The sequence below is a fragment of the Muscardinus avellanarius genome (assembly GCF_963383645.1).
Source record: "Muscardinus avellanarius genome assembly, chromosome: 8".
Lineage (NCBI taxonomy): Eukaryota > Metazoa > Chordata > Mammalia > Rodentia > Gliridae > Muscardinus > Muscardinus avellanarius.
Genome location: NC_137794.1, coordinates 91,122,451 through 91,140,448, shown reverse-complemented (window position 1 = coordinate 91,140,448; position 17,998 = coordinate 91,122,451). Strand labels below are relative to the sequence as shown.

At 43.8% G+C, this 17,998-nt stretch overlaps 1 protein-coding gene across 1 annotated transcript in view; it reads right to left on the bottom strand.

The window, feature by feature from the left end:
* The window catches only part of ARFGEF3 (ARFGEF family member 3), a gene marked incomplete at both ends in the record, with an annotated part of 159,796 nt that extends 153,384 nt beyond the window's left edge, over positions 1-6,412 (bottom strand). The window contains 2 exons of the mRNA XM_080700543.1: positions 640-691; positions 6,328-6,412. Of these exons, the coding sequence (XP_080556669.1) occupies positions 640-691; positions 6,328-6,412 (137 nt within the window). The remainder of the gene's footprint in view (positions 1-639; positions 692-6,327) is intronic.
* Positions 6,413-17,998: the final 11,586 nt, after the last annotated feature.

Genomic DNA, 17,998 nt, shown 5'->3' with positions numbered 1-17,998 from the left:
GTGGATGGAGGTGGAGGTGGATAGAGGTGGATAGTGTAGATGGAGGTGGAAGTGGATGAAGGTAGATGGAGGTGGGTGGAGGTGGATGGAGGTGAAGACAGAGGTGGATAGAGGTGGATGGAGGTGGATGGAGGTGGCGGTGGATGGAGGTGGACGGAGGTGAAGAGGCTGAGAAGTAGGCTCACATCTCAGTGCTACTACAGGAGGCTACCTAGTTGCCACAAGCAAGATGATACCCAGCCAGGGATGCTGATGAGAGCTTAAATCCATCCCCCCCCCATGGTTTAGGGCTGCCTCCCTCCCAAGGGGGCTCCATTTGCTAATTTGCAATGAAGATATAATCCACTGAACAGTTCCTCACATAAATTTTGGTCCTGTCTCTTAACCAATAGCCAATATGATCTTTTTACCACTAGGTTTCTGTGGCTGGTTCCTCGGATGACTGATTTCACTCACTCTACAGACAGGTGGAGCTAATGGAACCAGGTTCCACTGTATTGACTTTATGTAATATCCTGGATCAGAGATGAAAAAGTCATTAGGAAACTAATAAAATGCTATAAATCAATAACATTGCTTGGCCTTCAGGAAAACACATGGTGGACAGTTTATACTTCTGCTACACGGATGATCTCTTACCTTAGCACGTGGGGAGGGAGCCTAACAATGGTGTCCACACCACCCAAGGTTTCTGCAAAAGGAAAAATTTCAAAGTTATGACCACATATTCAAAGATGGAAAGTCTCCATTGTACCTGAATTTCACTGTTTCTTTTCCCCTGGATATTCCTATAATTATAAATTAAGTCAATTCTCAATTATCTGCATGCAAGTCTCCCTTATTTTAAAACCCTTCTCCCTTGATAGTCCCACAGGGTTCCCTGGACCTTGCCTCCTCATCAGGGAAGGGAAGTTTAAAATTAGCACATATTTCCCTCTAGAAAAAAAGAACATGTAGTAAAGCTACTCCTAACATGATCCAGAATGCCAATTTCTTCTACTTATAACTGACCAAGATACTCTATTCTTGCAATCAAAATTGAGAAACCAAAGTGGTTTCCTTAAAAATACCATTTTAATATCCTTTAGAAATAACACATATTTGTGAAAGACTTTCAAGTTCATAAAACACCTTGGGGCAACATCTGGTTATTCTCACACACATTTGTGATGCGGTAAATCAAACCCTTTAAAAAGTCACACTATAGTTACAGATACTGATTGGGAGGCTCATCCCCAAATCTTATTAGTCCAACCTAATGTTCCATTACCACCGAGAATTATTCACACGACCGCTGCCTCCAATTGCAGAGACAATGAACAGTTCATTATTCTCCATCAAAAAAAAAAAAAAAAACCTGTTCTATTTCAAGCCCTTGTCTCCAGGTGATCAGCCCAGTTTGTGCTAATTCCTCGCTCTGCTGCTTCAAGTCAACAAGCAATGTCAACTTGAACTATTTCCTTGGGGAAGGAGATATATCCTGCCCACCTTGCTAAGAGATCAGAACGAGCAAGAGACGCCCAGTGCATCCCTGAGACTCAGAAATTACAGGGCAAAGCACCATGGGATCTGGGCCTGCTGTAACCAATGAGGCAAACAGGGGGCTCAGGAAAGACAGCTAATCCACAAAACAGGAAGATGAGCTCAGCACGGCAATGGCTCCATGGAGACCCGGCCCAGGGAGGAGGCAGAAGACTGAGGTTGGTGCTGGAGATAAGATGGGATGACAAGAAAATGAAGCCCAGGGGCACAGGTACAGGGTATAGCTCAAAGGCCTCAGAGTTGAGTGTGGCCTAGCAGTCAGCAGGACAGGGACCAGAGCCCAGGGCTTGTCAGAGCTACTTGCCAAAGAGAGGTAATGACAGCAAACCACCAAATCAGCATGGTTCTCTCCTCCAGAGAGATGGGCTGGTATCCAGCTTGGGGTGAGTGAAAGTGCCCAGCTCAACAAATGCTAAGAATGAGCTAGAAGAATGGGGAGAAAAGAAAGGGCAGGCATACAGCAGCCACACTGAGCAGTCTCAGAGGCTCCCCCTCCCCCAGACCCGTGGGGTAAAAAGGTGGAAGCCACGGCGAAGAACAAAGAATTCCTGATCACCCAGGAATGAATGAGCGGTACTAGGGAGGCAGCACATGGAAGCACCAGCCGAGAAGGCAAGGAGGACCAGTTCATTTTCTGCTCCATGCTACCTGAGGCAGGGGATGGGGCAAGTCACTGCTTCTCTCCCAGGTGCAGTTCTCTCAACACCATCACCTCGGGGGATTCTTGTGAAGAGCTCATGAAATGATGGCCACCCAGAGCCTGGCCGTCCTTGGACATCAGGGACAGTTCCTAGCTCCCTTCCTTGAGGCACTGATTAAATATGGGAATGGGACTGACCCAAAGGTTAAGACAGGCATGGCTGGGGACTTCGAGGACTACACAGTCTGGTGTTGGACTGCTGTCAGTGCTGTGAAGGAAAATACAAGAAATTAAGCAGAGGTGGAAGGGGGCCTGGCAGTGGACCCTGGAGTCGGGGCTTCCTGTGGGGAATGGGGAGACTGAAGATGATCACCAATTGGATCAGGAGGGACATTGCAGGTAGAAGGAAGAGTAAATTCAAAATACACTAGACTTCAAAATAAAAAGTCAAATGCACTGAGAATCCCATCCCTTCGCCAGCTCTCATGTGGTCCCTCTGGTTCTCTCACCAGATGGCTCCCAGCCTCCTCCCTAGGGAGGTCCAAGAGGTCCTGTCAAGGTCCAAGGGAGGGCACGCCTGTTCTCTGCTCTAAATGATCCTCATCTCATTTTCAATAAAAGACAAACCCTTAGGCATCCCCCAAAGACCACCATGATCTGCCTCCCACCTCCTAGTTTCCTCCCTTTGCTCAGCCACCAGCCTCCCTCCTTCCTGAGGCCACGAGAAGTCTCCCTGTCACGCAGCCTAACTTCAGTAAGGCTTTCCCTGAATACCCGATTCAAAGAGCAACTCCCTTTTTACCTCCCATCTCCCTCCATTGCTTAGAGTTTTCAATCGGGTCTTACAACTATCTGAGTCGTCCTGTGTATTTCTCTTTATCTTGGTGATTGGCTGTCATCCCTTCAAGGGTCTGCAGACTCCAAGAAGACAGGACAGGCTGCTCTTGCTTACTGTGCTATCATATCATTAGCCAAAATAGCAGGTGGCACATAGTAGATGTTTGATAATAATTAATAAATTAAGAAGAAGCACAGCACATGCAAATTACTGAACAAAGGTCAGTTTGGCTAAAATTGGGACTGCAGGGTGTGGAAGGTACAGGGCAAGGCTGCGAGGCAGGCAAGACCGCCCAGAGTGCGCTAAGGATTTGGTCTTCATCCTAATGGGATGCTAGTCAGTGTGTTCATGCAGCCCATCAAACTGAGGTTTCCAAGGTAACACTGCTTGGAAAGTAGCTTGAAAGGGACTAAACTAGAGTGATTTAGTTAAGAGGCTGCTGTGCGGGTCCAAGGAAGGAAATACCTTTGACTGGGTAGCGGGCTGCAGAAATAGAGAGAAGTGGTCAGGCTGAAAGTATAGTTAAGATTTTTTTAAAAATGAGAAGACCTTGGGGGATATACCAGGTATGATGGCAAACTACAGAAATGTACCAAGGGAGGTGGGCACGGTAGTACACACCTGTAATCCCAGTAATTGTAAGGCTGAGGTAGGAGGATCACAGGTCAGATCAGTCTCAGAAACTTAGTAAGATCCTGTTTCAAAGTAAAAATAATAAACCCAGCATTTGGGAGGCTGAGACTGGAGAATCGTGGTTTGCCGACAGCCTCAACTACTTAGTGAGGCCCCCCGCAACTTAGTGAGACCCTGTTTCAAATTAAAGAATAAAAAATAGGGCATGGGGTGTAGCTCGAGGTGAAATGCCCCTGGTTCCATCCTCAAACCCTCAAAAAATAAAATAAAATAAAATAGGGTGGAGGGGGTAAGCCGGGCATGGTGGTTCATGCTTGTAATCCCAGCATTTGGGAGGCTGAGACAGGAGGATCGTGGTTCGTGGACAGCGTCCACTACTTAGTGAGACCCTCTGCAACTCAGTGAGACCCTGTTTCAAAATAAGGAATAAAAAAAAAAAAATAGGGCTGAGGGTGTAGCTTGAAAGTAGAATGCCCCTGGTTCAATCCCCAGTACAGCAAAAAAAAAAAAAATAGAGTTGGGGGGCTGTTGTTTGGAGGTAGAACACCCCTGGGTTCCATCTCAGTAACAACAAAAACAACAACAATAACAAAAAAATTATTGGGTTTGAATAGTGATGATAACAAGTGTTTTATAGTAAACACGCTGATGGGCAGCTAAAGGTGGACGAGGTGGGAAGGACACGGAAGCCTCTCCAGGCCTGCCTTTCCGATGTGTTCTCCTTCCAACAGGCGCTTCTAACAAACTCCTCCCCAGGAGCACTTCTTGTGTCCTTGTATCTACTGCCCATTACAGAGGAGGTCACAGAAATGTTTGCTAAATAAATAAGCAAAGCAAAAAGGAGCCATAGCTTGGCCATTCTCCAAGTGAAACCTGCTCCCAAACCCCTCCAGCTCACCTCAGCTCCCCTCACACTGGGAACCTCACCCCCCACACACCTGGGACCTGTCTCCCCAGTTCCTTCATTGCAAGTACATATGAAAGCTTTGCTCTGCTCGGGTTAGTTAACCATTTCATGCCCTTACCTCTTCTCTTGCTAATTACAGAATAATCACTGGGAAAGAAACCGCATCTACTCTTACAGTCAGGCTAGATTCCAGGCTTGACCCTGAAAACCCACCTGCCCTCAGCCCTCGGCTTGCTTGGTAGCTTTCTCCATGTTGTTAAACCCAACAGGCAAGATGGTGAGTATCCAATTTCAAACTTATCAAAAATACTGGATTACCCTCCTCCACCCTGTTTATCTAAATCCACTTAATTTATAGCAAAATAATAATGAGTCCTACTAACGGCCGGCGTGTGTAGAGCAGTCGGGCCCTGCTTTATTATGCTCCCCAGCCATCTGCGACCCTTCATTAGAGGCACTTGGGAATCCAGCTCTGAATCACCGCTGAATGACAATAGCAATGCGAAAAACAGTACTGTGGCTTTAAGAGCCGTTAGCTCGCCAATATCTGGTCGATTTTTCTTTAATGGTAAACGAAAATGGTCAAGTGCTGGTTCCACGTATAACATGAACTTCCTAGACAATAATGTAGACAATTTGTGATGCTATGCACAGAATAAACAAAATTGCCACACTCTGATTCTGCACACTCAAACATATGTTAATTAAGACCTCAATATTACCGCCCCTAGGACGCCAGCAGGATCCCACCTTAGTAGGAAGCCTGGACTTCTCCGGCTCTTTTCAGGCTGCATTACAAGGCGCCGCAAAATGACCAGCATCCACTGTCTTTAGATTTCAAGTGATTCTGTTTTCTAATGGAATGGTTACTGAGGAATCTGAGGCAGGCGGGGGGCAAAGCAAGGCCCCACAGAACTGCCCTGGCTTCTTCTCCACCTTTCCTATTTAAAAGGCATCAGTATCACCCCAAATCCGCCTCTGCTCCCCCTGCATCCCCATCCTGACTGTTACGATTGCCTAAATCCTTCCCTGATAGGTCATTCTGTGTTTTTTTCTCTCCTCTCTCTCTCTCTCTCTCTCTCTCTCTCTCTCTCTCTCTCTCTCTCTCTCTCTCTCTCCTGCTGTTTGCTGTTGAGTTGGGCAACCTGAGTCGAATGGGCCACACAAATGTGCCACCTGGAACTTATAGCAACGCAAGCCCAGCTCAAGAATCAAAATCCCACCTGTCTGAAGGGCAGACCACAGGAGAACTGCAGAGGTAACACAGCAAGTCCACCTGGACGTCATTTTCCAGGTTCAATAGGCATGAAAGCTAATACTTAGCTAGCTGGCCTGACCAGGAAAATCAAATCAAACAAGCCTTCCTTCCTGGCTCCCCTGGCCAGCATCTGAGATCAGGGGGTGTTGGTTCAACTTCCCTATTCCCTGCAGGCGCTTCGAAATCAGGGCCTTGGATTCCCACCGACTAGGGTCCTGACTCGGCCACGGGTGGTCCACGGTGTTGGGCCTGGGGATGGGGGCGCCCGGGCGGAAAGACATAGGTCCTCCACTCGGGTTTAGGAGAACATGAAGGGACCAGCGTGGAGCCGGCTGGGATGCCCACGCCCGAACCAAGATTCTCACATCCTGCATCCATTCAACTGGGGCGACTCTCGCATTTGCGCGACCAGCCTCCCTGAGCTGCCTCCGCCTGCGATGCTCGCCCAGGGTCGCGGCGGGGGCAGGTGCCGGCGCCCTCCCCCCTCCCCGCCACCCGCTCGCGCTTACCCAGGGCCCAGGTGCAGCTCTCCCTGATGGCTTTGTACTTGCTCCCGGACGCTTCCTTCTGCAGCTTCCTCAGGATCTCTTCCATCTTGACCTTCCCGGGGCCGGGCCGCCCACAGGGAGAGCGCGCGGGAGCCGGGCGGGGGACGCTGCCGCCGCCGCTGCCGGGCCTGGGCGCCTAGGCGGCCGCTGCGCTCGCCCCCATCCCGCGGCGCGGATGAATCACGGCCGCCCCATGCTCGGCCACGTCAGCCCCGCCGCCCCGCCCCGCCGGTCAGGTGCGCTCCCGCGACGGGCGGGGCTGGGGCTGGAGGCCCCGGAGGATGGAGGCTATAGGATGGAGGCTGGAGGCTGGGTGATAAAGGATGGAGGCTGGAGACCGGAGGATGGAGGATGGAGGCCGGGGCCGGTGACCCGCCGCGCTGGCGAGCCTGGCCCCCGAGGCTTCGCGGGAAGGTGGAGGCGGATGTCCGGGACCCGCTGGGCGGGCGGGGAGGGGCCTCGGCGCGGGCTTCGCAGCACCTGCCAACGCTGCCGCTGCGGGCGGGGTCCCGGTGCCCCGGTCCGGTCCCCCCGGCCCCAAGCGCTGGGCAGGCGGCGCGCGAGACGCACCCAGCGGTCCCCGAACCTGAAAATTCGTGCGATCACTATCTGGCGAACAGCTCTCTGGACCACTCCCGGACTCGGCGATCCGGCGGTGAAGACGCGGAGTCCCTGCCTGCAGGAGCTTACAGCCCCGCAGTCAGCCCCGCATCCCGGCGTGTGGGGGGAGGGCCCAACGCCCCCCAGACACGGAAGAGGAAACTGGGTCCCGAAAGGCCGTGCTATTTCCCAAGCGAAGGAGAGCTGTGTCCCAGACAAGTCCTGAAAGCTAAAACACCTCCCTCCTGGTTTTTTTTTCTTTTCTTTTCTTTTTTTTTCTTTTTTTTTTTTTTTAATGAGGATTGAACCTAGGCGTGCTCTACCTCCGCGCTATACCCCTAGCCCTTAAAATTTTTGTTTTCAAATAGGGTCTCTCTAGGTTGCCGAGAGTAGGCTACATTGCAGAGGCTGGTCTCAAGCCTGCGACCCTCCTGTCACAGCTTCCCAAGTACTGGGGCTACAGGCGTGCACCACTATACCTGGCAAAATCTCCCCATCTCTTTTAGGCGGAACTGTTTCCCTCTGAAAAAAAAAGGGCGCACAGGTGCCATCCCATCTATCTAACATGAGAGGACGTTGAATCTGGGCTGCAATGCGAGCCAAGGCCTCAGATCTTGAAAGCGCCCTGTATTTCAGGGAGCTTGGCTGGCTGGGAGAGGCCTGGGGTGGGTGTTGGAAGAAATAGGGGAGGAAAGCAGTAGTCTTGTGATTGGGCTGTGATTGGGGCAAGAAAGATTGTAAGCCAACTGCAGTGAGTCGGGTGTGTTGACTGCACGCTTGTGACCCCAGTACTTGGGAGACTGAGGCAGGAGGCCCCCGGGTTAGCTGTCAGGCTCAGCAACTTAGTGAGGCCATCTGAAACTTAGTGAGATCCTGTTTCAAAATAAAAGAGTGAAATGGGTTGAGGGTGTAGCTCAGAGGTAGAATGTCCCTGATTCTCTCCTGTAATGAGAAAGAGAGGAGAGAGGAGAGAGGAGGGGGGGGAGGGAGGGAGGGAGGGAGGGAGGGAGAGAGAGAGAGAGAGAGAGAGAGAGAGAGAGAGAGAGAGAGAGAGAGAGCGCGAGCTGTAGTGGTGAGGAAAATGAACTTCAGAGAGGAGATAGACTGGCAGCCAGGGAAACAGGACATTCAAAGGCAATCTAGAAACAAATTAGGTCATTTGGTCATTTACAGGTGGGACAGGAATAGAGGAAAATACAGGAGGCATTTAGAAGCAGCACGTTTTAATGGCTGTGTGCAGGAGGGATGGGAGCATAAGGATGGCTTCCGACTTCCTTGTTTAGGAAATTGGGAGGACAGAGCCTTCTCTAAGTTAAAGGAGAGAGGGGGAGGATGGGTTGGAATAGGAGGAATAGATGAGTTTCGTTTTGAACATGGCCAGGTGAAATGATAATAAGATACTTGTAGGATGTTTTACTAATGGTCAGGAACTTTGGATGGGGGTCTATGAGAGAAAGGAGACCCTTGATGTCATTAAGTAGAGAGAACTGTTGATGCCTAAGGTTTGGTTTCAGCAAGATGCCAGTGAGGGTGTTGGAGGACCCCTAATCCTCAGAGGAGGGGTAGAGGTGTAAGTGCCCATGGAGGAGGCTGGAAGAAGCCCCCAGAAGTCCAAGGTGCTGGAAGGCAGCCTGGGAGAGGAGTGCCACAGGAGTGTCCATAGGTGGGGATGCTGGACAGCTCCTTGTTGGTACTGAGGAGACAAAACTTGCAGTCTCAGTTTCCAAGGACCTTTTACCCACCATCCACACAGCAATGAAACCATCATTGAAGACAGGTTTCAAGTGCTTTAGAATATCCACCGCAACAATACTATATATCAAAATAAATTACAAATGTATTAGAGAGTTAGGTTTTAATATTAACCCATAAGAGGTTTAGAAGAAAATGTAAGTAAATACACTGATTCAGGTCTATTCAGATTTCTGCCATAAAAGATTAAATATCAGATGGCACCTTGAAGGTGATTAAAGGAAGAAAAATGAAGACTTAATTTTTTTATTTTATGTAGACTTCTATTTTTTAACCTACTTTCAAATATTTATTATTCTTATAATTAAGAATGCAATGAAGTTATTTTAACCTACAAACTAAGAAAATGTTTATAATGTCAGAGCTATGTTCGAATAGCTTTGCAAAAAAAAGTTTTTCCAAAGTTAAAAAAATAGATGCATGCTCTAGCAAATAACATAGGCAATAAATATAAAGTCAGTTCACAGAAGAAATAAAATGATGTGTGAACCTACAAAAATGTGAAGTACTTCCTAACCAAAAGAACACAAACTTAAAATTAAGCTGATATATTTGTTTGTAAGATTGGCGAAATACTATCTCAATTGCTATTGTTAGTAAGGAGTTGGCAGAGGGTCCTCTGGTGTCTTGAGTACTGGTGAGACTGTAACGGGGGACTATATTCCTGTATACCTGTAGAGCAGAGACATAGCTCTGGTCCAACAATGCCTTTTCTATGAATTCTTCCTAAGGAAATAAATCATTGTGAAAATGAGTAAAATTTTTCTACAAGAATCATAATTTCTTTCAATTAGAAAAAAAAAAGTCCTGAAGACTATCCACAGCAGGGAAATAGATAACTCACGATCCATCCATAAAACAGCATACTATATGGCCAAAAAGATAATGCGAGAAAGTAATACTGAATGATATGAAAAGTGGCTTCTATCATATAAATAAGTGAATTGGTAAATGCTCTGTGCTTATGTACACTAAGTGATCCCACTTTTATTATTCACATATTTGATGTATATATACATAAATGTAAAATATATATGTACACATATGTGTATATGTGAAATACACAAAAATATTAACAGTGATGATCTCCAATGGGACTGTGGATGATTTTATTATTCATGAAACATTTTTACTTTTACAGTAAAAAAATGGTGTTAGATTTTGAAAGATACAGAATAAATAAAGGTGTTATATTTTTAAAGGTACAGAATGAAATAGAAGTAAGTAACAGTATTGACCACCACAGAAAGGACAGGGGCAGTGTCAGGAAAGGATCTAAGGGCTAGGGGGGAAGAGTTAGGCTCCTGGGGAAGCCTGCCCCAGGAGGAGGACATGGCAGAGCCTACGTGCAGTGGAATAAAAGCAGGTGGAATCCCAGGGACAAGCAGCCCACTAAGTGCTGGCTTTGACGGAGAAGACATTTTTCCACAGCTCAAAGTGGAAAGCATGCTTTGCATTGCTACTCATATACACATAAACACATATATAGATTAAAAAATGAAAAAAGTTTTTTTTTTTTAAACAACAAAGCCTAGAGAGCTGGATGTGGCAGCTCACACTAGTAATCCCAGCATCTGGGAGGCTAAGACAGGAGGATGTGGTTTGCAGACAGCCTCAGCTACTTAGTGAGGCCCTTTGCAACTCAGTGAGACACTGTAGTTGTAGTTCGGAGGTAGAATATCCCTGGGTTCCATCCCCAGTACCACAGAAAGAAAGAAAGAAAGAAAGAAAGAAAGAAAGAAAGAAAGAAAGAAAGAAAGAAAGAAAGAAAGAAAACCCTATAGTTAACTATAATAGAATTTATATTAAATATAATTTAATATTTAAAGGTGGTGCATTTGGCTGTTCTGTAACTCATTTTGGGCTGGGGGCATAAGGACAGTGCTACATGCACAATCATCATGGTTTATAGCTGAATGCCTGTTTTTCCCCCCCTATTTTTAGTTTTGTTTAGTTTTGTTTAGTTTTGTTCTGTTTCCCACAAATAAGTTGTTGTAAATACTGTTAATAGCAATAAGCTAATATTGATAGCAATAAACTAATACTAATTAGGATTTTTCTTAAATCTTAATCCCAATGGTATGTTTATAATTATTTATAATGCATTCAAATAAAATGGCAGTTATTAGTTTTCTTTTGGCATCAACTGTAACTCAATTATGATGTCAGGATTTTGGAAAACAAATGGATTTTTAAATCAAAATGCTTTTCTTTAATATTTTGATTTCCTTTTTCTGGAAATGATTAAAGTTTGCAATGAAGATTTGTAACATAGCTAGCTACTACCTTTAATTTTACTTCATGAAAATATCTTCTCTAATAATGTTTTTTTCATGAGTTGCAAACTGTTGAGGATACTTAGTAACTGTGGTGATCATTTAAAATGTATTTTATGCTCAGGTGGCCTCAGGTTTTTAATCCAGTACTTGGGAGGCTGAGACAGGAAGATAGCAGGTTCACAGCTGGGCTTAGCGAATTAGTGAGGTCCTCTGGAACTATGTAAGACCTTGTTTCAAAATAAAAGGAAAAATTAGAGCTGGGGGTTCAGCTCAGATGTAGAATGCCCCTGAGTACCATTCCCAGGACTACAAAAAAAGATACTAAGATGTATTTTATAACTGTTGCATATTTTCAACATCTTAAAATATATACTATTTCCCCCATAAAGCCAATCAGTTCTAAATGCCAATGTTTTGCTAAACTATCTTCCAAATGTGAGCCAAATAAAATTCCTTTTTTAACAGAAAAATGTGGATCCCATCCTGAGTTCATATGTATTAATACTATCCTCTTAGCAACCAGTATGATGCAATGCTTCATGTTGGTTAACTGCAAACACTAATATCCTTCAACAAAGACCCAGCAGTTCATGTCTCAGTTAGGTCCTGAGTCAACGTATAGGTTGGTTCAGCAGTCCCAAGAGAACATTCAAGGTCCATGCACCTTGTACGTTACTTCTCCACCATCCCAAAGAGGGTTGTTCTCATCTGTGTGACCCAAATGTGGACCCTCAGCATAGAGTTCATAGGAAGAGGAAGAGAGAGTAGAGGAACCTGGGCCTCATAGGTAAAAGTAAAACTAAAACAAAACTCTTCTCAGATGTCCACCTGTGAAGACAGAGTTGCAGGAACATGTCAACATATGACCGTCTATCTGGGCCCACCAGGGTCCTGCCACAGCTCTGTTTCTGTGGCATAGGAGGAGGATTTGACTAGTGACCATCAACTTCAGCCGTTTTTGAATAAGCCCTATCAAAAAGTGAATGTTGCCTTAATAAAATTAAATGATTATCACTACTCTTATTTTCAAGCTCAGAAGGTTTGGTAGAATTCTTAGGATGACATAATCTTTTACCACGTATAAAACACAGATTGCAAATAGTAATGTTATTAGTAGTCTACAACAATATTTTTAACTGCTCTGGCATACTGTATTTATCAGCCCATATTGTTGGATTACAGTTTGTACCATTATAAACATGGTTATTGTTGTGGTTATTATATTACTTCCCTATAGAATGCCTTCCTAGAAGCGTAAGTGCTCAGTCACAAATTACACACAGTTTAGGGTTTGGCCACATATGTCGGTCTTCACTCCAGGAACACAAGCATTTTTTTCTACCAGTAGTGCACATGACAACCTGCATTTCCACTCTTCAGTGTCATAATTAAATAAAAAATACTTTCCCTTTCTAAGTTATTAGTTGAAACAATTATACTTTTAGTTTATAACTAAACTTAAAAGATGAAGCTGAATATCTTTTTTTCTTTTTGTTGAGGTACTGTGCATTGAACCCAGAGGCATTCTATCTCTGAGCTACACCCCCAGCCCTATATTTTATTCTTTATTTGGAAACAGGGTCTCCCTGAGTTGGGAAGGGCTCACTAAGTAGCTGAGGCTGTCGGAGAACCACAATCCTCCTGTCTCAGCCTCCCAAGTACTGGGATTACAAGCGTGTACAACCACACCTGGCTTTCAATATCTTATTTTTAGTATTTCTTCTCTACTTATGTTCTTTGTCCATTAAAAAAAAACAGGCCTGTAATTCCAATACTTGGGAGGCTGAGTAATGAGAATTGCAGGCTCAAGGCCAGCCTCTGGAATTTAGCGAGATCCCCTGAAACTTAGTGAGACCTTGTTTCGAAAATAAAAGTTTACCTCCTTTTTTTTTTTTTTTTTTTTTGGTGGTACTGGGGTTCCTGGAAACCCTTCTACCTCCGGGCTACACTCTCAGACCTATTTTTATACTTTTATTTGGAAACAGGGTCTCTTAAACCAGCGCGGCTGGCTTCGAACCTGCGCTATCCTCCTGTCTCCTCCTGCCAAGCGCGGGGATTACAAGCGTGCGCCACCACACCCGTCTAAAGTTTACCTTCTTTAAGAATCTGTAAGAGTCTGTAGGAACTTTCATCAATGATTTGAAACTGGGGGAATCTCCAATTCTGATATCTGTGCAGTGAGGAGAGATGTATTCTTAGAGTTTCAATTTGAAAGGAAGAACAAATACTCCTGTAGGCACATGATTATTCATGTAATTAGGTTGATTAAGGAGAATCTTACTGTGCACAAAGGCAAATTTATAGGCAATTACAAATTACTTTTCATTGTCCAGTATCTGAATATCCTTCTAATTTGAGAGGCATCCTTGGAAAGTTAAAGAAGGAGCCCTATATTGTATCATAGAAGCTAAAGCATAGTACATATTCTTCCTGTTTACTCTTTGGCAGTTGCAAGGGCAGTTACAAACTTGTGATACAAGTTTGGCTAATCAAATGCATTCACATAGGACTTTAGTTCTGCACCAAATGCCCAAAATAGAAAAGGGAAATAGGTCCAATACAAGAATGCTCCTGCTACCTCTTTCATTTATTTATTTATTTATTTATTTATTTATTTATTTATTTATTTTGTGGTACTGTGGATGGAACTCTTCTACCACCGGCCGGGCTACACTCCCAGACCTATTTTATATTTTATTTGGAAACAGGGTCTCTTAAGCCAGCAAGGCTGGCTTAGAACCTGCACAATCCTCCTGTCTCTGCCTCCCAAGTGTGGGGGGGAATACAAGCGTATGCCACCAAACCCAGCCTACCTCTTTCTTTAAAAAAAAAAACAGTGTACTCACTACAGATCCTGGCAAGCACAATGAAACAAGAAAGAAAGGAGAGGATTAGGGTAGGAATAAATGAAGCCATTATCATTTACAGATGATACAATTATCTATGTGGAATATTCAAAATAATAAATTGTCATTAGGAGTTCAACAAGATTCTGAGATGTAATGTCAGTATAAAATATAATTTGATTTCTATCCAACAGAAAAAGTTTAATAATATAAAGTAAATCACGTAGGAAGGATGTTCAGGTTCTTTGTGCAGAATATGTTTTTATTGAAGAACTTTGAGGTTATCTAAGTATATGGCAAAACATACTTCATTTGTGTCAAGAAAGGAGAAACATTGGATAAGGAGCAATTCTAGTGAAATCCCCAAATTATTCATTTATTTTGCATTGAAAACAAAAGTCTGGATTTAAAATTTATTTGAAAAAAAAAGCAAAAGTCAGCTGGGCCTGGCGACACATGCTTGTAATCCAAGCTACTCAGGAGGCTGAGGCAGAAGGGTCACAAGTTTCAGGCCGGTCTGGGCAACCTTGTAAGACCTTGTCTCAAAATAAAAAATAAAAATAGTTGGAAATGCAGCGCAGTGGTTGAGTGCTGACTTTGTATGTGCGAGGCCCTGAGCTTAATTCCTAATACTAAGGAGATGGAGAAAAAGCAAAGGTTAAGAAGAGCTAAACCCTACCTGAAGATGAAATATCAAGCTAGGGAAACACGCCCTACTAGCAATAAGAAATTATTATCAAGCGATGGTAGTTAAGGCAATGTGGGGCTGGTGCAGGATCCAGGACAAACAGACACACCCTGACACACAGAGAAATCTAACATAGACAGAGTGGGCTCTGTGGACCCATGGAGAAGGGTACTGGTTCATCATTTAATCAATGATGCTATGGCAGCCAGGTATATAGAGATAAAAAATAAAGATGATGGATCCCTACTTCACACCTTCAAAAAAAATCCTCAGGTACATAAAGGCTTTATAAAAGTTAAAAAAAAAATTAAAGCCTTTCGATGAAAATTTAAAAAGTCTATGAGTTCAGAGGAAGGATTTCCTAAACAAGATACAAAAATCAGAAAACACAATGGTTACTTACTGTATTAACATAAAGAAATTCAGTTCACCATGAAGAAGTCAAAGGATAATCCAACCCAGGAGAGCATATTTGGAAAATATGGCTGATAAAGGGCTCCTATCCAATGTGTAGAAAAAAAAAAAAAAAACCTATTCAAATCAAGTAGAAAAGATTGACAGTCCCATGGAAAAATATAAGACATGGATGGTTGTCTCACAGAGGAGCACTGGTACAGCTATGTGAACACTCAGATCCCACAGAGCTGCTTGGTTGCACCTCCCAGCTTGACACAAATGATAAAGCTGGATGCCGCTCAGCATTGATGTAGCCATGGAGCCACAGGAAAGCTCATCCCTGCTGGGGAGCGTATAAATGAATACAATCACTTTTGGGGGGGGGAATTACCCATTACCTAATAAGGTTAAACATGCTCATTCTCTATTGCATATAAATTCTGCTTTCATGGTATTGGTACAAAAACAGAAACATAGACCAATGTAGCAAATAGAAGACGCAGAAACTAATTCATATGCTTACAGCCAATTGATTTTTGACAAAGGGACCAAAAACATACATTGGAAAAAAGATAGCCTCTTTAACAAAGGGTGTTGGCAAAACTGGTTAACCACATGCAGAAAAATGAAAATAAACCCCACTTTCTCATCCTTCACAAGAGTCCATTCAAGATGGATCAAAGACTTGGAAATCAGACTAGAGACCTTGCAGCTCCTTGAAGAGGGCATAGGTCCAACACTTCAACACATAGGCACAGGTAAAAACTTTTTCAACAAGACCCCAAAGGCACAATAAATTAAAAGGAAGGTCAACACATGGGATTGCATTAAACTGAAGAGCTTCTGTATAGCAAAGGAATCCATCGGGAACATCAACAGAGAGCCAACAAAATTTGGAGAAAATTTTTGCCAACTACTCTTCTGATAAAGAACTAATATCTAGAATATAAAGAAGATTCAAGAAACTCAGCTAAGAAAACAAATAACCCAATAAAAAAAATGGGCAAGTGAGCCGGGCGTGGTGGCACACGCTTGTAATCCCCGCACTTGGGAGGCGGAGACAGGAGGATCACGCTGGTTTGGAGCCAGCTGTGTGCGCTGGCTTAGGAGACCCTGTTTCCAAATAAAAAAATGTAAAATAGGTCTGGGAGTGGAGCCTGGAGGTAGAAGGGCTTCCAGGAACCCCAGTACCACAAAAAAAAAAAAGGGCAAGTGAACTAAATAGACACTTCACAAATGAAGGAATTCAAATGGCTAATACATGTATGGGAAAATGTTCAACATCATTAGCAATCAGAAAGTTGCAAATCAAAACTACCTAGAGACTTCTCCTAAGTCCAATTAGAATGGCAATCATTAAAAACTCAAACAACAACAAATGCTGATGAGGGTGTGGAGAAGTGGGAACTCTAGAACATTGTTGGTGGGCTTGCAAATTAGTGCAACCACTTTGGAAAACAGTATAAAGGATCCTCAGAAGAATGGGAAGGAATTTATCATCGGATCTAGCAATACCATTTCTGGGTATCTGCCCCAAAGAATGAAAACCAAACTACCAAACTAATGAATGTGTATCTATGTTCATAGCCCCACAATTCACAGTTGCCAAACTATGGATCCAGCCAAGATGTCTATCAACAAATGAATGGATTACAAAACTATGGGATATGTACACAATGGAATTTCACACAGCCATGTAGAAGAACAAAGTTATGTCATTTTCAGGAAAATGGATGAAACTGGAGCACATTATGCTAAGTGAGATTAGTCAGTCACAAAAAGTAAAAAAAAAATCAGAGCTGGGTGTGGTGGTGCACGCTTGTGATCCCAGCATTCGGGAGGCTGAGATAGGAGGATTGAAGTTCGCAGACAGCCTCAGCTAATTAGTGAGGTTCTTCACAACTCAGTGAGACCCTGTTTCAAAATAAAGAATAAGAAATAGGGCTGGGGGTGTAGCTTATAGGTACAATGCCCCCTGGGTTCCATCCCCCATACCACAAATAAAAGGGGTAAAAAATCAGATGTTCTCCCTAATATGTGGAAGCCAAGGTGAAAAGGGTTCATAGGCGGAATTCTAGATGAAGGAAAAACCATAGATGAGTAAATAAAGTGACCTAACTAACTGAGAGGGATGCGGGTGGGGGAAGAGGGAATGCCCTAATATACATGAAAGTACATTCACAAATATATCAAAGTCAATTACTAAGCCAAACATGAGAAGGATGGGGAGGTAGAATAGGAGGGAGGATGGGGGAAAATTGGGAAAGGCTAAGTGAGTGATGTGTGCATGTATGCCTCTACTATCTTGTACACCATTAAGCATTAAGATGTATGACTACAATGCACCAATAAAAAAAATCTGCTTTCAATAGAGACCTTCGATGAATTCTTTAATATGTGTATATACATATAACTAGCAGCACTGTTGACTGAAGGAAAAGAAAATCTTTAGCTCATTAACAGTAATAAGGATGAATTAGTTCCTGCATATCAATACAATAAATCAGTGAAAGTGAATACACTACAATGATTTCACATCAACATGTAGAAATAGTCAACAAAAGTATGTAACAGAGGAACACAGTGCAAGCCCATTTATATAAACTTCAAAACTAGGAAAAACTAACAATTCTGTAGGTAGCCTGTAGACACAAGCAAGAAAAAGCCATCCTGAGACCTTAATTACCTCTAAGATAGGGGCAACCAGAGGGAAGTGTGCAGAAAAGTGTTCAAGAGCTTCCAAATGACTGCTACAGAGTTGTTAACTTTATTATTCTTTGAGCCATACATAAATGCCATGCCTCCTCTTTTATATGTATGATTTTGGGGGGCAGACATTAATAAAGTGAAGGAGCAGGGGACAGTTCAGAATTAATTCCACTGTGATGCAATGGCAGGTCTCCGTAGCCCTCATTAGCGATGGGAGTGCCACCTTTGAATTTGACCTGCTTTTCTAAGTCTTTCTATTTAAATTCTGGGAGCTACCAAGTACCTTTAAAAAAAAAATGTCTTTTCTTGGCTGGGCGTGGTGGCGCACACTTGTAATCCCCGTGCTTGGGAGGCCGAGACAG